At 40.4% G+C, this 21,156-nt stretch overlaps 1 protein-coding gene across 9 annotated transcripts; it reads right to left on the reverse strand.

Moving 5' to 3' along the window:
- Nucleotides 1–686: 686 nt before the first annotated feature.
- Nucleotides 687–13,034, reverse strand: LOC113461308. Of its 9 annotated transcripts, none has more exons than XR_005508486.1 (6): nucleotides 12,795–13,027; nucleotides 10,908–10,967; nucleotides 10,414–10,660; nucleotides 8,971–9,051; nucleotides 8,769–8,834; nucleotides 687–999 (listed from the first exon to the last, which is right to left on the reverse strand). XR_005508486.1 is itself a non-coding variant. In XM_039119285.1 (5 exons), exons 1-4 carry the CDS (start codon nucleotides 12,933–12,935, stop codon nucleotides 9,035–9,037), a joined length of 465 nt encoding a protein of 154 aa, XP_038975213.1. In that variant the 5' UTR covers nucleotides 12,936–13,018; the 3' UTR covers nucleotides 8,739–8,834; nucleotides 8,971–9,034. The 9 variants fall into 9 exon arrangements, 6 of the variants coding, with proteins under 6 accessions (XP_038975213.1, XP_038975212.1, XP_038975209.1 ...); XR_005508487.1 differs by lacking the exon at nucleotides 12,795–13,027 and adding an exon at nucleotides 11,539–11,862; XR_005508488.1 differs by lacking the exon at nucleotides 12,795–13,027 and adding an exon at nucleotides 11,532–11,862.
- Between the last annotated feature and the right edge of the window lie 8,122 nt (nucleotides 13,035–21,156).

The raw sequence follows: 21,156 nt of genomic DNA on the forward strand, positions 1-21,156 counted from the left end.
AAGTACAGGTCTTTTCAAACTGAGAAGACTAAATCAATTCATACAGAATGGCAATTGTCAGAAAAGGTACCTAGGGCTTGACGACATATTGTCACAAAGCCATTACTTACAATGAATTTGGCCAGAGAACATACCATCTGTTGCCATCTGTGTGTTGATTGTTGTTCACATTGGCGAATTCTACGCATTCCTCAATGTTGAATATTTATAAAAGAAAGGAAGTATTCTACACCAGGGATTTGAATGATGCATATAATCTAGGACTTGAGATGTTCAGACAAAACAAAAAAAGGTTGAAAAAATATTTTTAAGTTGCTTCAGGTGGGCATATTGATGCAGAGATAGAAAGAGAGAAGAAAGAAGAAAAAAAGAAGAGAAAAAGAGAAGAAAAGTGAGAGGATGAAGAATCAGGTTTAGCCTTGGCTTCATATTAGAATTTTAGAAAAAAAGAAGCTATTTTTATTTAATCATTCAATAATCCTAAATAAGTGCATGGATCATATATATATATATATATATATATATATATATATATATATATATATATATATATATATATATATATATATATATATATATATATATATATATATATATATATATATATATATAGAGGATCATAAAATAACAAAAAAAACTCTAAAAAAAAATAATTTTATAAAAGTCCTAAAATGACAGTATGCAAATAAGTTCAATCAACATAATATAAAACAAGTAAATAAATCAATCCAGCTACAATGAAAGTGGCTGGACCGTCCTCTGCGACGACCGTGGCCCAACGTAACAAACGGTCCGGTACTAATGTCCGCACCACATATCTAATAGTTGATATTCTTTTCTCTATTTTTTTGCACCTCAAAACATTTTGATACATGAGCCCCTAGGAAAAAGAAAACAAGCTATTTAGGTAGAAAACTTACAAAGACAAGTTAAGTCTAGTTTCTTGCCAAAGACAGACTCGTGCTCAGTGCCAGATGTAACAAAATAACCTGCTCCAACCTGATAATAGGAAAGATTGAATATAATAAGCAATAAGACAATATACGAAGCAGGAGAACATTCTGTAACAAGGTTGACACACTGATCAGAACGAAAAAAGGTGATCTGTATCAATTCAGTTTTCTACAAGGAACAAGCATTATCTACATCATATTAGTGTGATTGATGGGTTAGCGACCATTGTATTGTACTATAGCAGATTTTTAGTAATTCTAGTACAGTTTACAACATAATTACAGCATTAAGACAATCATGGAGAATGAATTATTCCTACAAATGATTCTGTCCTCTGGGTCTTCTGTCAATTATGTTTTTATGTATCGGTAATTCGACTCCCTAATAATGTCTCAATTGGACTCATTTGCAGGTAGGTTATGTGACAGTTCACGCAATTTACAAGTTACATAATCCTCCCATGTTGGAAACGGAGGAATGCCAAATGACCATTTGTTGCAGCGCAAGCCACAATGCCAACATGCACAATCAGCATAGTGCAATGCAGAAAATCAGTGTTTAGCTACTTTCCTATTCAAGGCAAGTTTTCAATAATGCCAATATCCCAAGTAACAAAGCCTCTATTATCATTATCTACATCATATTAGAATCGAGGGCTGTAAGTTTGCCTAGATCTGCCTGGAGTGGAACTAAACGAGAACTAAACAATGACTATTTGCAACAAGGTCCGCTGAACTGTCAGGTTCACCCTGTACCCACCAGTCCTAGTAGAAGACTGAGTCGGTTCATCTCTTTTTTTTAGAACTAGCTCCAAACTAGTTGGAACCAGTTCCGAACCGATAGGAACCAGCCGGAATCGGTCACAAACTGCTTGGACTTGGTATGAATCGGACAGTTCCGTGTGGAATAAGTGCGAACCGGACTAGTTCTGAACCGGCCCCCCTCCCCTCCCTCTTCCTTTTGTTATAAAAGGCTGACTGGGAAGGCCCGGGAAGTTTCTTAAGCCTACCCAACCTATCTGAATACTTCCCTTCCCCACGACAAAAAATATGTTGACTCAACATGATTGAAGGAAGATCCAACCCTAAAGAAGGTATGCTTCCTCTTCCCTAGCTCATTTTCTCTCTTTTTTTATATGCCAAAAAGTATCTTGAAATTTACAAAATAAGAGAAGATCATGCCAAAATTTTTGATTTTGGCTTGATTTTATGATATGTTGTAGATTTATAGATGATCTACACGATGACATAAAAAATTTTAATTTTTAGATTATATATAATTTTTAAAATTTAAAAATATAATTTTAGATTAAAAAATAAAATAAAATTTTAAGAAAAATATAAAATCAGAAATGTATTTAGGAGCGTGCAAGCTACTCTTCAGCTAAATTTGGTGTCCATTTATTTAACTTTTGATACGATCATGTGCAAAGTATCTTAGGCCTAAATTTGAAAAAAATTGAGAAATAAGAATTCCTTGGTGCATGCCCATGGGCCTAGAAAAATATATATAGCATCCATTGTAAAGTTCTACATGGATCTGAGCTCAAATTAATTTTTTAAAGTAGTTATATTTAAAATTTTATTTTTTTTAATTTAAAAATAATTAAAAATATATAATTAATACCAAAAATTATGAAAAATTATAGTACATGGTACATATTCCAGAAGTATTTTCTGAAATAGAAAACATATTTTTATGAACTTATGGTATATAAATATATTTTTTAATATAAAAATGATTAAATAAATAAATAAATAAATAATGTAAAATTAGTACTATGCAGTAGATAAATCAGAGAAGGCTTTCACTCCAGATGACAATGAGGCACAAATTCAAGCTACCATTCAAGCAAGCTTGGATTATTAGTGGCTGCATGACTTAAGTGGCAAAGCATAAGGCTTGATTTGTGCCTTCATATTACGAATCGGGCTCCAGTTCTGCGAGTAGCAGGGCAGATCTAGAGTTCAGGAGGACCTCCTCAGTTAGAGAATCTATCAGCAGAGGCAGTGGTCATATTGCATCTATACGGAAGACTTTTGGTAGCAGAAAGAAGTCCTCTAGGGAGATTCCACCAAGAGCTACCATCCATGATTTACATCCACATGCCTTCCCCAATAAGGATTCAAATTAGCACAGGGTTGACACAATGCTAAACAAGAATATGCAGCAAGTTATGGGATTCTAGTTCTACTTCAGCTATATCCCAACAAATGTGGTAGACAATACGTACTATAGATTTGTCATTTTCTCCATGCAGGTTGCCGATCCCAATATAGATCTTTTAGAATGGAAGAATATCTACGATGAGCTTTTTGATAATAATAAGAAGCTAGAGAAGTGGATTGCTTCGTACGAGAGCAAATGACCTACACATGGACTGATGATGATGTATGACGGTCGAACTAGTCCTACTAGGTGGAGCTTATCAACTTGTTGACATATTGTGATACGAAGATATTCTTCCATAAGTCAGTTGATACTTTCGATCAGGTGCACAACGCCATGTACATCCTCAGATTGATGGAGGAGATTGATGGCGGACCACTACTAGGAGAAGAGAGGAAAAGAGGAAGAAGGGAAGGAGGAAGAAAAGGTTATAGAGACGCAAGAAGAAGAAAAGAGGAGGAGGAAGAAGAAGAAGAAATAGAAAGGAGGCTAGGATTTTTTTTTTATTCAATCATTCCATTCCTAATTCATGAGCGGGGTGGCCCTTATATAGGCTTTACATCATGAATTGACCAAGTCAAACAATTAATAACTAACCAAACTTGGACCGTTCAATTAATTGACTAAGTCAATTAATTGACTACATATCAAATTAAATCTTACTAACATTAGACCATGAAACCAATTGATCACACCCAAAATTGGACCATATAATTAGGTCTTACATTGATCAATTGATCCAATCACTTGACTCAACAACCAAATCGACTCCAAAATAGTAGAAACACAACCAAATCGACTCAAACAAAAGCAACTAATAAGGCAATAAAAGAAACATGATGCAGACTCGAATGGACCCATTTTAGGGTCTGACTCAATCTGGTGGTTTAAGAGCATCTTCCAGCCACAATGATGCCAATTTCTGGTGCGAATGTGAGCGAGTGGCTCTGAAGGCACGATCATCGGAATAAAGGGCTCTGATGTCCCCAATTTCTGTAGGCACAATAAAGGTGGTGTTGTTGGGATCAAAGGTGGCAAAGAAGAAGGTGAACGCATACATGACAATGAAGCTGATGTGGTGTGAACGAGATTGGGAAGGAGCGGTGGGTTTTGTGGTGTGAATGGGCTTGAGGAGGGGAGGCGGGTTCTATGGTGTGAACGGGGGTTGGGAAGGAGCTGCCTACCGACCTGGAGTTTGCTAGCTCGGCGAGGAGTACGGGTTACCTAGTGCTGTGAGGTATGTGCGGAGACTGAGGAGACCATTGATTATGTTCTTTTACAGTGCCCTAGGGCGAGGAAGATACAGAGTAGATCACCGGCACCCTTTCCCCAGTCGGTGGAGTCGGTACAGGACCTGATCCATTTGTTGAGAGTTTTTATGTGGAGTCCCAAATTCTGGGAGAAGGAGATTTTTAGAGCATACTTGGCTTATCATATTTGGTTGGACAGGAATGCTGGCCTATTTAAGGATAGGAGGTCGTCTCCGAGGATGGTGATAGATAGAGCTACACTACAGGCGGGGAAAGTTACCGCAGCTACCGCGTTGTTCTCTACTGAGATGGCCAGAGATATCTGGGGCACTCTCTCTGCTGTCACAGCGCCTAGGTTCACCCTTGTTTCTTGGGTGTCCCCACTTCTTGGTCATCTCAAAGTAAACTTCGACAGTAGTACGTCGGTGACGGTGTATATGGGGGTGTTGGATTTGTGATCAGAGATTCTCTTGGCAGGTTGGTAGCAGCCGGAGGTCGGTGTACGCCTGGGCTCACTATTGTAGGGGCAGAGCTTCGGGCTGCATGGGAGGGGCTCTCATATGTGAGGAGGTTTCTCGGTACAGAGCGGGTGCATCTCGAAGGGGATTCTTCTGTGGTGATTGTCTGGATCCGAGGTATGGATAGGTATGGTGATGGCCATCCTCTCATCAGAGAGACCCACAGACTGGTTTAGGAGATTGGCGGTCTCCAGGCAGCACATGTATTTCGGAAGGCGAACCGGGCAGCAAACTGGATCGCCTCCTTCGTCGCCTGGCACTTCAGAGAGTTCTTCTGGACATCTAGAGGAGACATTTTCTATCCCTTGTACTCTTTATTTTCTGATGATTTGGCAGGATATACTCACGTTAGAGCTATATAAATTGCTGCTTTTATTAAAAAAAAAAAGGTGCAGTAGTTGTGGGCTTATAGAAGTGGCGGGTTGGGCCTGTGTACGATCGGGGCGCGTGGGCTTGGACCTGTGAAGCGGGCGGAATAGGGTGGGGGAAGGCAGCCCTGATGAAAGATTCGGCCCGTGCGATTTGGGCCCGTGAGAAAGGAGGTATCGTTGTGGTGTGAAAAGGGGAAAGGAGGAAGTGGAGGCGACCCGGGGCGAGAGGCGGTGGGCTCGGGCGGCGGCCGACGGTGGGGAAGAAGGGTGGCGGTTCCGGCGAGACGGCGGGAGGTAGATGGGTTCTGGACCGAACCCTTTGAGGGATGAAAAGGAGGGGTCACGGAGGGGGGGGGTGTCGGGCGGTGAACCAGGGGTGCAGGGCGGTGAACCAGGGGAAAGAGGAGGTGGTCGGGGACGGAGACGGCAAGGGCGGGGTGGCACTGCGGCTGGTCTGCTCGGGCGGCGACGGCTCGGGCACAGGTGGGCGTCGACGGCTCGAAGGGGAGGATGGAGCGGCGAGCATCGACGGGGACGGGGAGGAGGGTTAGCGGCGGGGGCGGCCACTAGAGCGGGTGGGACGAGGGTGGCGGGGCGGAGATGAGGCTAGGCACAGATGGTGTGGCGGAGGCGGTCGCGGCAAAGGGCGGCGCGGCGGAAACGGACGGCCACGAGGAGACGGCGCTGCTGGTGCTCCTTGCGGCAGAGGAGGCCGAGAGGGGGGGCGGTATGGCGCAGAGGTGGTGGCGGCAGCGGCGGTGGAGTGGAAGCGGCGATGGGTGGATGGCGCGCGGCAAGCGGCATGGAGCGGGCGACGGGAGAAGATGAACAGGGGAGGGAAAGGGGAACAGGGAAGGGAGGTTTTGTTGCTTCTCTTTCAATTTTTTTTTTTCCTGATGACAGGAGTGTGCGGTGTGGGCCGGAATAGAGGAGACAGAATCGAAAGATGTGAGAGAGGGGAAGGAACGGGGTGTGCGGTGAATTGACGAGGAGGTTTTTCCCTTGTGAGAGCCGAGAGAGAGGGAACAGGGGATGGAAGTTGGCGGGGACGGGGACGGGGACGGGGACAGGGACGGGTGAGTAGGCATAGCCCAGAGGATGGCGAAAATTCGGTAACTAGCGTAATAGCGCGAATCATAGGGCTGCAAAATCGAAGAGCTTTGGTGACGGAGACAAAGCTGTGGTTCGGATACCAAGCTGATGGCGGACCACTGCAAGGAGAAGAGAGGAAAAGAGAAAGAAGAAGAAGAAGAGAAGAAGGAGGAAGAATAGGTTATAGAGACGCAGAAAGAAAAGGTTATAGAGATGCAGAAAGAAGAGGAGAGAAGGAGGAAGAAGAAGAAGCAGGAGGCTAAAGTTCTTTTTTTATTCAATCATTTCATTCCTAATTCATGAGCGGGGTGGCTCTTATATAGGCGTTACATCATGAATTGACCAAATCAAACAATTAACAACTAACCAAATTTGGACTCTTTAATTAATTGACTAAGTCAATTAATTAATTACATACCAAATTAAACCTTACTAATATTAGACTATTAAACCAATTGATCACACCCAAAATTGGATCCTTATAATTAGGTCTTACATTGATCAATTGATCCAATCACTTGACTCAACAACCAAATCGACTCTAAAATAACAGAAACGCAACCAAATCGACTTAAACAAAAGCAACTAATAAGGCAATAAAAGAAGCATGACGCAGACTCGAATGAACCCAATACAAGGCCTGAGTCAATCTGGTGGCTCAAGAGCATCTCCTAGCCACAATAATGTCAATCTCTAATGCGAACGCGAGTGAGTGGCTCTGAAGGCGCGATCATCGGAATAAACAACTCTGATATCTCCATCAGAGATGATTGATCAAATAGTGACGTGCAGATTATCACTGATAATAAGACATAATATAAGACCACTGAAGAGATCATGATGGAACGGTGGTTACATATTTTCTAAACCCCATATGCTGCACATTGTATCAACCTCATGTTAATAGACATTGCAAAGATTCATAGGCTGCAGGAAGCAGTAAAGGCAGCCCAAACCGTCATAATTTCATAAATTTATTTGTGTCATTTTTGATGTCTCTGAGTCTTAGGGAGTAAATTTTCAGTCCAAAGGGTCCTTCGGCCTTCCAGTTATTTTATGTTAGGTTTTCTAATCATTTCCATCCAAGTACTAAAATAATAAAGTAGAGTTTATTCAGGCATTAAATCTACAAAGTATAGATTATTTCCAAACATTAAAAAATATTTAAAAATAAATTTCATACTTTTGCAGTAATCATGCATAAGAAACAAACCAACGTCCTAGAATGACTCAACAAGCCCAAAAGTGTAGAAAGATGGAAAGAAAGATGAGAACAATGAACTAACCATGGTTCTATTTATCTAACTTAGAGTCTGCCAAGATAAGTAGAATTAACACATAAACCAAAAAAAAAGAAATATTTTATTTTGGAAGGAAAAATAATTCTCCATTGCTCCATATAGGGTCAACCATCTTCTTGCTTCTCATCTAATTATCTTTCTTTCCTAATTCTTCTTTTCCTCTTCTCTTTCTCCTCTCCTTTCCTTCTTTTTTCTCCTTTTTATCTTTTACTATTCCCTTCCTTTCTCTTCCCCGTGTTTCCCTCCCTACCAGTACCAGGCCAGTGCCCAATTTCCCTCCTAAAAGCATGCATGCAGCCCCGAACATCTCTCACTCATATAATTATTTATGGATACTCAACATTCATTCCACAGGAAGCAAATAAAAAACTGAAATTAACTGAAAATAAATATCTAAACAAATAAAATTTCTAAATTCAAGCCTCATCTAATGATCTAGCTACTTCAGATTGGATCTCAGTTATAATCCCATTTAAAAGTAGAGCTCTTTTTCTAAGATATTGGTCCGTTCATATCCAAGTCAGACCAAACCAGTAGTGGAAATCTGGAATCCATCCTCACTTGTCACCAGAGACTGTACAAACTTCTCCATAATTCCACAGCAACAAGGGACTGTGGTTTCTCTCATGCAGCCTAAAAAGACAGTGTGACACAGAACGGAAAGGGAAAGAAGGAAGAAAGAAAAGGAAGAAGAAAGAAAAAGAAGAGCCTGACCCCAATTCTCCTAGCAACCAGCTGCCTCTTTTAGTGTCTTCTAATCATTGAATCATGGCAATTAGATCAGTTTATAAATTAGTTTAGCAGGTCAATTTATCATTATATAACAGACAGGGGGCTGTGTAATCAGATCGTGTCAAGTCTAAGAAATTATCCGGAACTCCTTTTTTTTCTCCTTTCTTTAACTTTTCCCTTCTCTTTTTCATTGTTTCTCTCTTCTGGGGCTAAGGGTTTGTACAATTTCCTAAATGATTCTATAAAACCAAAATTAGCCTAGACTATCTATGTGAATGAAAACCAACAAATAATTATTTTATCTTGATATCAAGAAGTGAAACATAACTGGAAAATATACATTTGTTTCATGTAATCAATCCCAATAATGATAATTCATACCTGACCTACTGCATGGAGTATGCTCTTTTGTCCTCGAATATCTTTATCAACCTCAACCCGTGTCTTCTGTGAGTAGCAGCCACAGACCCAGGAGGTACATCAGAGACCAGGTCTCTACTCAGGATCTACAAGCTAACAATAACGGATACCATATCTATAATATAACTTTCCTTTAGCATCAATGAAGGATCTTGGTTATTACCAGAATATCATTGGTGGTAAGGTGGTGTGTCACAGCTCATAGTGCTCCAGCTATTCCAACATCCTCAGGGACTGCAGTCACCTACATAAAGGAACAAACATGCTTTTATCATAATTAGTAGATAAAAAGATGATATTCTGCTATTCGAAAAAGAATATCTGTACTACATATGATCCATGCAGAGTTACTCTTGAATAAGTAGTTTGCAGCAATCATTCCAAATCATTGATATTTTCTTTAAATTCTAAATGTGATTCAGTTTGCTCTTTGATTTGTACCTTATCTGAGTGATGAATGCAATTCTCTACTTGAAACATGGTTTTTCTTCCTCTCTGTCTAGAGCCCAACTTTTTTATGATTCTCTGAGAGGGCAGATCCCTACATGTCAGCTGGAATATATCATTGTAGGGTCTCTCTTGTCAAAACTTGCCTTCATGAATTCAGCACTAGTAATTAATATCTTAAAATCATGTCAAGATACAGTTTTAGACTTTTTTAGGATTTAAAGGTCATATCTCGATCCATACAGTTGCATCATGTGCCAGTCTCAACTGAAGCTTTATTACCTACAAAAGCAAGGTATTCACACCTTAAAACACATGGTTACAAGACGCATTCACTCACTTCCATCGATCAAGAAATAGTCTCTCTTTGTTCAATCCATGCATTGCTCCTAGGAGGCAAAATGCGATAGAAGACATTGCTCATTACCACAACATTGTTTTCACATAAAAAGATGATCAAGTTGAAATAGTTGTGCTTCTGATTTTCTTTATAGGCATAATCCAGAGATATTCCAGGGTACTACAAAAGAAAAGCATCGGCGAATTTTCAGCCCACGCACCTCAAAGCGTGGGTCAGACGTCGGGCAGGTGGGCGTGGATCCGGTTTTTGCCGATGCTAAGAGAAAGCGTCGGCAAAAACAGGGCTTTCCCGACGCTAATAAAAGCATCGGCAAAAATAGCTTTTCCGACGCTTTAAAACATCGGGAAAGCCCAAAGCATGCCCAGTTTTGCGTTTTCGCCGACGCTTTAAAGCGTCGGAAAATGTATTTTGGCCGACGCTTTAAAGCGTCGGCAAATGTATTTTTTTAAAAAAAATAAAAATATGAATATAAATTATAAAAACGCATTATAACAATATGAATCTGTATTACATTTACATTGACACAAACATTCAAATCAACAGTCACTGAGATTCAAATCAACAGTCTCAGGCAGCTAGTTTATTCATACTGACATTTTGCTTTTAAAACAACAAATGAACTGCCTCACTTTTATTCATATGCTAAAAAGAACTGCCTCACTTTTCATTCCAGTATATACTTTCATCTCATTCCTTTATTCTTTGGGGTCCGTGGGGCTGTTTTGCTTTTGTTAGATCTAATAACATGTTACGAGTACAGCACTTTCTTCCTATATGTATCAAGTAATGGGAGATTACCGATCCACCGCAGCTGATAGGATCCAACCTGCATCTCTCTGGAAGGCTGAGGAAATGTGGATGGAGGCTGAGCACAGGGAAGCAGGGATGGGTCCTGCAGCCTCATGGTCTGCCATGCGGGAATACCAAGACGCGGCCTGTATTGGGCCATATGCGCTTGCCATATCTGCTGTAGTTTGCCTCCAGCAACAAGTTGGGGTCCATAAGGTCCATAAATTGAGTTGCCAATCTGGTGTGGTAGCTGCAGCTGGACCAGATTAGCAAACAATCAGCACTTGGACGAATTTGTGAGTAACAATTTATACAAATGAACATATCCATGAAAAGCAGAATATCATCAGCTAAAGCTCAACTGAAATTAGAATTTGTCCCTGAGAATAGTGTCATCTTTCACTGACCCTCTTGAGAAAAAATAAACTATATAGCTACAAAATCCAAAAACAGAGGAAACATAAAATAGAACCAAAAAGAACCATTGTAGTTTAGTTCCATACCGTGGTTTTTATTTTTTCTACTTCTTCCATTATTTCTTGGAAGGTTAGCCCAGTCCAGTCCTGCAAAAAGAACTAGTTAGTGCATGTGTAAAGGAGGTTATATAAACAAGAATTTCAAGATAAAAAGGTGTACAATTAATCTATCAGGTAAATGTGATATACTGACAAACTTAATGTAATAATAACTTCTCATGCTTATTAACTTGTTTAACATGTCATGTGAAATAATCTAAGTTGTCACCTTCAGATTCAGAAAAGATATGGAAAAAATTTAAAAAAACGTCAGCAACACGCATTATCAATTTTTGAAACTTATTAGTATTTCTTAGTTGTTTTTGCAATTTCCTTCCATTAGCCTTTTTACATGTCACAAAAGCCTTTACAAGTCCAGTACATTATGCTCAAACCTCACAAGAAATTCAAGCTAGGGCAAGAATGCAGTCGATGTAATCAAAAAAATAATATTACGCTCTCCAAATATTCAAATAAACCTTTGGAATTGTACAAGTTTGGGCATGGAAAGCATAACATTTTTGGGCTAATAACCAGTCTATGATTCAGACAACTTGCAATCTAACGTTCAATATATAGACATGGTAAAGAGATATGGAGTTTGCAACTAACATCTTACAGCTGCATAATGCAAAACTCATATAAGAATCATGTTGCAAAACACAGAAAGCAAAGGAGCTAAGCACACAGCAGCAAAACACAGAAAAGTAATAGCCAATACAGAAATCGAGAGAACCAATCTGATGGATACATCACACTAGAAAAAATTGCTCAAGTTTCTCAGCTTATTTTGGTACTAAAATTCAACTTTAGTTGAGTACAAAACCCGTCTCATTGCTGTGTATATCTAAGATTTCAAACTGAGAAAGATGACCGAATCTATCTTTTCTTGAGTAAACTACAGCAGAGTTAAAAGAACAGAAAGGAAATAAAAAATCAATCATCATGACCTTAAAATGTTCTGCAACAAGCCATGACTCAAAGGCTGAAAAGAGTAGAGATGTTGCGATTCCTCCCAATACACGTCCCAACATCAAAACCTTGTACTCTGGAGAATGCTTGGTGATACAGCTAAGAATATAAGCCATGCAGTAGGTCACAGAAGCCCTCTTCCGACCCCTGTATTTGGACGCATCAACCGCAACAATCTTATTCAAACAATTCGCTCTCCCAACAGTTAGATTCCAAAAGAAAAAGAAACACCACACATGATAAAATAAATTCATATCAGAAATTCCAATCTTCAGTCCATTACCTTCCCCATTTATATGATCCCAAGAAAGAAAGTCAATTCAAAAGCTCAACCTAGAAACACTCTTGCCCCCAAAACAACATCGACTTCCGTTTATAATCACAACCTGACATTCTTGACCTCAAACTCCATTATCGATCCTAATCTAACTACATGGACCACTACAAGTGAAAGTGTGAACACCATAGTTTAACCCCGCTAGAGAAACCCGTACACAAAACCAATTCCCGATTTTTCTTTCTCCTTTTTTTTCCTATTCGCTTTCAAACTCGACCACCACTTGGCATTGTCGTGCAGACAGTTTCGGGAACAACGAAACGGATTTTACCCAGATGATCATGTCTCTAAGAACTACTTCAATTAAATCAGATCAGAATCCAAAATCGGAAAAAAGAGCACTCATTTCACTGTAGGAATCACATCTACCAATGCAACCATAAATAAGCATCAAATGATCAAGAAAAAAGGCCCAAAAAAGGCCAAAAAGCACATCAATCAAACCAAATTCATCATCCAACAGAATCGATAATCCAGAGAAGGCTATCACCAGATCGAAAACTTGGGAGTTAGAATGAAACAAAAGATTCCTGCAAGAAAAGCAAGCACGAAGGGTGTTTCCATACCTTCGGTGGGGGATTCGTGGAGAGATACCGGAGTAGGGTAGGGGGAGGGAGCCGGTGTTCTTGGTGTGGGTTGTGGGGGAGTTTGATTTTAGGTGCGGAGGAGGCGGCGGAGACCGGAGAGGACAAGGGTGGGAAATTCATCGCCGGAGAGGAGGAAGGAGGAGAGGAGCTAGGGCTTGAGATCGGGATGCAGAATGAGGAGGGGAACGGCCTGCTTGTTTTTTTTGTAGTGAATTTGAGTTATGACGACGCGTATACGCATCGTCGTGCCACAATCTACCACGACGCTAATTAGCGTATATGGCCGACGCTTTTAGAAAGCATTGGCATATATTGGGGCTGGACCAAAAATCGCCGACGCTTGTAAAAAGCGTCGGCAGTAAAGGTTGGTAAAACCCTATTTTCTTGTAGTGAGGGACCTAAGAGACGAAAGCGGCGAGCTTTTTGGAAGCGCCGCCGGTGAGCACGATGACTTGGAAATCCATCCGGTTTCACGGCCGAGGAGGTAATCCTGGTCCAGGGATCGCGCACCACGGCAGCCGCGAAGGGTTGAGGCGGGGATGGGCAAAATTCTTGAATTACTTGAGAGAGGCTTTGTCTAAGGGGATTGAAGCTCAAATGGTGGAGCGCTCCCTTTGTATGCGAGGCGTATAGCCGTATAGGGTTCTATATTTTATTGGGGAACTTGCTTAGCGGTCCATTTATTGACCCGCCATTAACCTTAAATTCCAGTTGACAGGTTGTTTAACAACCGGTCCATATATATTTCAACATTGCTTTATGGGACGAAAATACCCCCGCCTCTTCTATTCCCACCGAAGAAGGAGAAGAAAAAAGCAGCCGCCGGCCACGGCCCGCCCCCTCCCAAGCCCCCTTCCGCACCTGCCGTCGGCCACAGCCCGCCGCCTCCCACGCCTGCTGCCCCTTTCCGCGCCGCCGGGAATGCCCCCGCCCCCACGATGGGGAGGTGCCGAAGAAGAGAAACCGCTGGCCAGCCGCGGCTACCGCAGGCGCTGCCGGTTGCGACTCGGCTCCCCCCTGTGGCCCCTTCCTGCAGCCGCCACCACCCGGCCCCCTTTCGTCACCGCCTGCCTCCCGGGAGGAGAAGGAAGAAGAAAGAAGGAGAAGGGAAGAAGAGAAGAAAAAAAGAAAAGAAAAGAAAAAAGAAAAGAAAAGAAAAGAAAAGAAAAGAAAAGAAAAGAAAAAGAAGAAAAGAAAAGAAAAGAAAAATAAAAATAAAGTTAAATAAGTTTGGAACACACTTAATCTAGCCTGACACACAGTTAAATAAGCTTGGAACACAGTTAAATAATTTTGGAACACACTTAATTCAGCCTGGCACATAGTAAAATAAGTCTAGAACACAGTTAAATAAGTTTGGAACATATACTTAATCCAGCCTGGAATATAGTTAAATAAGTTTGGAATACAGTTAAATAAGCCTGGAACACAATTATTTAAGCCTGAAATACAGTTAAATAAGTTTGAAACACACTTAATCTAGCCTGGAATACGGTTAATCTAGCTTGGAACACAGTTAAATAAGTTTAGAACACAGTTAAATAAGCCTGTTACATAGTTAAATAAGTTTGGAACACAGTTAAATAAGTTTGGAACACACTTAATCTAGCCGGAAATACCGTTAAATAAGTTTGGAACATACTTAATCTAGTCTGGAACACAATTAATCTAGCCTGGAATATAGTTAAATAAGCCTGGAACATATTTAAATAAGTTTGGAAAACAGTTAAATAAGCCTGGAACACAGTTAAATAAGTTTGGAACATACTTAATCTAGTATAGAACACAGTTAAATAAGTTTGGAACACACTTAATCTAGCCTGGCACACAGTTAAATAAGCTTGGAATGCAGTTATTTTGCCTCCGAACACAGTTATTTTGCCTCTGCACACAGTTAAATAAGCTTGGAACACAGTTAAATAAGTTTGGAACACACTTAATCTAGTCTGGAACACAGTTAAATAAGTTTAGAACACACTTAATTTAGCCTGGTACATAGTTAAATAAGCTTGGAACACAGTTAAATAAGTTTGGAACACAGTTAAATAAGCTTGGAACACAGTTAAATAAGCATGGAACACAGTTAAATAAGTTTGGAACACACTTAATCTAGCCTGGAACACAGTTAAATAAGTTTGGAACACACTTATTCCAGTCTGGAACATAGTTAATCTAGCATGGAACACAGTTAAATAAGCCTGGAACACAGTTAAATAAGTTTGGAACACTGTTAAATAAGCCTGGAACGCAGTTAAATAAGTTTGGAACACACTTAATCTAGCCTAGCACACAGTTAAATAAGCTTAGAACATAGTTAAATAAGTTTGGAATAAATTTAATCTAGCTTGGACGCAGTTAAATAAGCTTGGAACACAGTTATTTTGCCTCTGCACACAGTTAAATAAGCTTGGCACACAATTAAATAAATTTAGGACACACTTAATCTAGCTTGGAACACAGTTAAATAAGTTTGGAACAACTTAATCTAGCCTGGCACACAGTTAAATAAGCATGGAACACAGTTATTTTGCCTCCGAATACAGTTATTTTGCCTCTACACACAGTTAAATAAGCTTGGCACACAATTAAATAAGTTTGGAACATACTTAATCTAGCCTGGAACACAATTAAATAAGTTTGGAACACACTTAATCTAGACTGGCACACAGTTAAATAAGCTTGGAACACAGTTATTTTGCCTCCAAACACAGTTATTTTGCCTCTGCACATAGTTAAATAAGCTTAGAACATAGTTAAATATGTTTGGAACACACTTAATCTAGCCTGGCACACAATTAATAAGCTTGGAACACATTTATTTTGCCTGTGAACACAGTTATTTTGCCTATGCACACAGTTATTTTGCCTCTGCACACAGTTATTTTGCCTGTGAACACAGTTATTTTGCCTCTGCACATAGTTATCTTACCTGCGAATACAGTTATTTTGCCTCTGCACACAGTTATTTTGCCTCTGCATATAGTTATTTTGTCTCTGTACACAATTATTTTGCCTGCGAATATAGTTATTTTGTCTGCAAACATAATTATTTTATCTGCGAACACAGTTAGTAGAACTGTGCATATAGTTAAGTCCTCTTAGGAAATTTGTTCTACAAGTCGACCTCTGAATAGTTCGAGTCGACCCTAATGCAAGGCGAGTCGACCCCTTAAGTGGCACAGAGTAAAGAAAGAGAGCAGCCAAAATCAACCAAGCCTAAGTGTCGACCTCACGCAAATTCGAGTCGATTTCTAGACAGTTCGAGTCGACCCCAGTGCAAGAGAGTCGACCCCTTAAGTGGCACAGTGCAAAGACAGAGAGTAGCCGAAATCAGCCAAGCCTAAGTGTTGACCTCACGCAGATTCGAGTCGACCTCTGGACAATTCGAGTCGACCCCAGTGCAAGGCGAGTCGACCCCTTAAGTGGCACAGAGCAAAAAAAGAGAGCAGCCGAAATCAGCCAAGTCTAAGTGTCGACCTCACGTAGATTCAAGTCGACCTCTGGACAGTTCGAGTCGACCCCAGTGCAAGGCGAGTCGACCCCTTAAGTGGCACAGAGCAAAGACAGAGAGCAGCCGAAATCAACCAAGCCTAAGTGTCAACCTCACGCAGATTCAAGTCGACCTCACGTAGATTCGAGTCGACCTCTGGATAGTTCGAGTCGACCCCAGTGCAAGGCGAGTCGACCCCTTAAGTGGCACAGAGCAAAGACAGAGAGCAGCCGAAATCAGCCAAGCCTAAATGTCGACCTCACGCAGATTTGAGTCGACCTCTGGACAGTTCGAGTCGACCCCAACTGTTGCCCAAGGTGACAACCCAAGAGGGGGGGTGAATTGGGTTTTCTAAAAATTATATTCCCTAATTTTTACTTTGAATTGAATGCAGCAGAATGATAAGATGTTATTTACTTAAGCTCTAGGCAATTGCAAGTAAAGTAGTGGAAAATTAAGCTAGAGCAATTATACTATGGCCTTAGGGTGCAATTGATCTAAAATTAACTTATAGTTGTATGATCAATTTTAATCTATGTGTATGGTAAGAATGGAGAGGAAGCTAAGCAAATTCTAAACAATCACTTATAACTCTATAGAAAACAAAGCTAGAGATTTTACACAATCAAGAATGAATGTAAGGCATGAAATACAAGTGATAAGACATCACAAACACAAAGATGTAAAGTGGTTCGGTGCACCCCAGCACCTACATCCACTCCCCAAGACCTCTTGGGAATTTCACTATAATTCCTCAGATTACAGCCGGTTGTTTTACAAGCTCACAACCCAACTTGTTGTTTTGCGAGATCACAACGAACTCGGTCGGTTTTCACAGGCTCACCGACTAGAACCAACCGATTGTTTTCCCGGGTTCACAATCAAACCCAATTGGTTTTTCCAAAGGCTCACCAACCACAACCTTACAACGATTGTTTTCCGGGTTCACAATCAACCCAGTTGGTTTCCCAAAGGCTCACCAACCACAACCTTGCAACGTTGGTTTTCCCTTTGGCTCACCAACAAACCTTAACCCCTTGATTCAATCCCTTGATTGAATCAAGTTACAAGATATTAGAACAAGAGTTTAAATCAAATACAAGCTTCTCAAATAAGCAAAATATAGCAAATATAAACAAGCAAAGTAAAGAGAAGAAGCCCTCAAACAAATTTGTAGATGAAGGAACTCGGCTTCTTCTTTACTTGACCCTCTTCTGATTTTGCACGAAGTAGAGGATCACCGAGGCAGTACACAGTTGGAGAGGAAGCTTTGGGATTCACTTGGATGTTCTTCTTCTCTCTCTTTTACTTTGAATGGCCCTTTTGTGCTTTTGGGAGATTTTCCTTGTAATCTCTTTGAAATCTCTTCCCTAAATGTTCTCTCCCACTTCCATACTTCTCCCCTAGCTCTCCTCTTGATTTTATAGCTTTAGATGGCGTGGAAACAAAAATCTAGCCATTAGAGGCAAAAATAGAGCCGTTGGAGTCAAGAAAAAACTAGCCGTTATGCCTCCCAGCGTGCTAGAGTTGACTCGGCTGAAGCAGGAGTCGACTCGGTTGAAGCAGGAGTCGACTCGGCTGAAATAAGAGTCGACTCGTGAATAGTAGTCTGCCGGCACTGTAGCTGGGAGTCGACTCCACACTGTAGCGCTGAAGTTGGAGTCGACTCGAGCACTGTATTGCTGAAAAACAACTCTCTGTCTTTTTGCCTGTTCTCAGTCGGAGTCGACTCGTAGAGTCCCGGAGTCGACTCGAGCACTGTTCCTTGAAACTCCAGAGTGCCAGAGTCGACTCTAAACTTTCAGGAGTCGACTCGAGGATTATTCTTTTGAATCTTTTTTTAAATTTGCTCCTCCAACTTGAATTCTTTGAACTTGAAACTTGGGCCAATGAAGTGTAGGTTTCTTCCAACTTTTCTTGAGAGCTTTTGAGGCCTTCTTGTATTTTTCCAACTTGCTATGTTCCTTGCAAAACAAATTATCTTTCTTCTTGCAACACAAACATTAGTATTTATACTTCAAGGTTTTGTGATCATCAAAATCAATCTTTGGGTCATCACCAACATTGCGGGAGTCGACCCCTTAAGTGACCCCTGTGTGCGAGGCTGGATTAAGTGTGTTCCAAACTTATTTAATTGTGTTCCAAGTTTATTTAACTATGTGCCAGGCTAGATTAAGTGTGTTCCAAACTTATTTAACTGTGTTCCAAGCTTATTTAACTGTGTGCCAGGCTGGATTAAGTGTGTTCTAAACTTATTTAACTGTGTTCCAAGCTTATTTAACTGTGTGCCAGGCTGGATTAAGTGTGTTCCAAACTTATTTAACTGTGTTCCAAGCTAGATTAAGTGTGTTCCAAACTTATTTAATTGTGTTTCAAGCTTATTTAACTGTGTGCAGAGGCAAAATAACTATGTTCGGAGGCAAAATAACTATGTTCCAAGCTTATTTTTAACTGTGTGCCAGGCTAGATTAAGTGTGTTCCAAACTTATTTAACTGTGTTCCAGGCTTATTTAACTATGTTTCAGGCTTATTTAACTGTGTTCCAAACTTATTTAACTATGTTCCAGGCTTATTTAACTGTGTTCCAGTCTAGATTAACTGTGTTTCAGGCTGGATTAAGTGTGTTCCAAACTTATTTAACTGTGTTGCAGGCTGGATTAAGTGTGTTCCAAACTTATTTAACTGTGTTGCAGGCTAAATTAAGTGTATTCCAAACTTATTTAACTGTGTTCCAAGCTTATTTAACTTTATTTTTATTTTTTCCCTTTTTTCTTTTTCTTTTTTTTTTTTCTTTTTTTTCTTTTTTTCCTTCTCTTCTTCCCTTCTTCTTCTTTCTTCTATCTTCTCCTCTCGCGAGCCGGCGGCGGCTGCAGGAGGGGGCCGCAGGAGGGGGTCGGGCCGCAGTCGGCGGCGGCCGCGGACGCGGGAGGGCACCCTTCTTCATCTTCTTCGGCACCAGCCATTTTCTTCTTCTTCTTCTTCTTCTTCTTCTTCTTCTTCTTCGGGGGGATGGCAGATCAGGAGAGGTGGGGCATTTTCGGTATTTTATTTTAAATTAAAAGCGGCTCAGGGACCAGAAATTACAATTTGGAAAATCTCTGGACTGGATGTTTTAGATTTAATCAACAAAGACTTTTTGGTAAAGAGGAGTCTTCCTAAGGATGGGAAAGTAATTTCCCGTATTTTATTCTCTCTCTCGTTGGCTTCATGAATAATAAGAAATTGCCATATTATTGTGGTTTCAGATCATCTTCTATTTTCTACCTATTTTCCATGATTCTACCCATTTCCAGCATAACCCGCAGCAGTTCCATCGCCATGCTCGATCAGCACATGGTCTGCATTTCTTTGTTTATGATGGGGACGCCTTTCTGGCCAAGTATGTTTATAGAGAGGCTAATGGGGCCGCAAATTGGGTGGCCTCTTACGTGGCCAGTCACTCAGACGACATTTTGTGGATGGAGGGGGGAGAGCTTCCTATAGCTCTTCATGATATAGTATTTTCTGACTTATTGGGTGTCTCCGTACGCGTGTACTATGAGACGCCCGCCTAAGCATCAGCAAAAAAAAAAAAGAAAAAAGAAAAGGCCCCCTTCCTCTTTTTTTCCAACAAAAGGAGGGAGAAGAAAAAAAAATTCTTATTTTCTTTATATTTATATATATATATATAATTTTTTTTTTTCTTTCTCTTCTTTTTGGATAGACCCTGGAGGGTCCCTCCCCTGCAAGCTGGGTCAATCCGATAAAAGGGTCCTAAACCTCTACTCGTTATACACTAAACTTTGATTTGAATCCTGTTTTATGATTACACCAATTGGATTACCAGATTGAACTAACCCACACCATTGTATACCTCATTCTAGCTAGACCCGTTGCCTTAATTTCCATGATAATATTCTTAAATTATTAGGTTCAATCTTGTGTGGAAATTTTGAGATTAGTCATGGCTGAATTTTTGATAAAAATACAAGGCATCATTGGATTTGTCATTTGATTCTATTTACAAAGTAAATAATGCTTCACATTTCTAAATTTATCGATAAATTAAAAATATTAAAATCAAATTATTTATAATTTATAAACTTGATGCCTAATATTTTATTATTAAATATACTTTTTATAAAATATTATATAATTCTTGATCGATTGTGTTGATTTCGGTGTGGCTTTCAACCTGGAATATGGAACATATTTTTGAAAAAAAGAGCTTTGATTGGAATTAAATTTAGACCCGCAGCATGACTATGTATTGATACCTTATTAGTGAGTACATCGATATCTTACTAGTGATAGTCATACACCAGTACATCAATACCTTTATCAATGATGATTATGCGCTCATACATCGATATTCTGCCAGGGAAGGTGATGCACTGGTAGATCGATACACAATAATCAGATATGCTGGTGAAAGTTTGAAAAAAAAAAAAAAAAAAAAGGAAGGAGAGAGAGAGAGAGTGATATCAGTGCAACATTACATGGGGTGGCAGGGGTTTTATATAAGCGGCAGAGGCTAGCTTTCCTAGACCCTGTTGGAGATTGGGGAATGGGAGTCCGCCTCCTCCTTTTGCTGAGGTGGAGGTTTTCACTTCGATCATATGGGCCCCACTTCAAGCCAAGCTTAGGCCGCAACCTAAATTAAATACCAGGCTGGTCAAGTGGACCAAGCCCGATTCACAAAGGGCCGGGTGTTACAATACACATCCAACTTGTGGAGAGAACCTGTTGAGAAAATTTCGTAAGCTGACATGCTTTGTGAGAGCATACTCTTTATCAATGGTTTGATAGGACTGGTAGGAGGTGGATGCAAGAGGAACGAAGAGAAAATGGGTGCTTGTGATGGGAACGATG

The sequence above is a fragment of the Phoenix dactylifera genome, unplaced genomic scaffold (genome assembly GCF_009389715.1).
Source record: "Phoenix dactylifera cultivar Barhee BC4 unplaced genomic scaffold, palm_55x_up_171113_PBpolish2nd_filt_p 000522F, whole genome shotgun sequence".
NCBI lineage: Eukaryota > Viridiplantae > Streptophyta > Magnoliopsida > Arecales > Arecaceae > Phoenix > Phoenix dactylifera.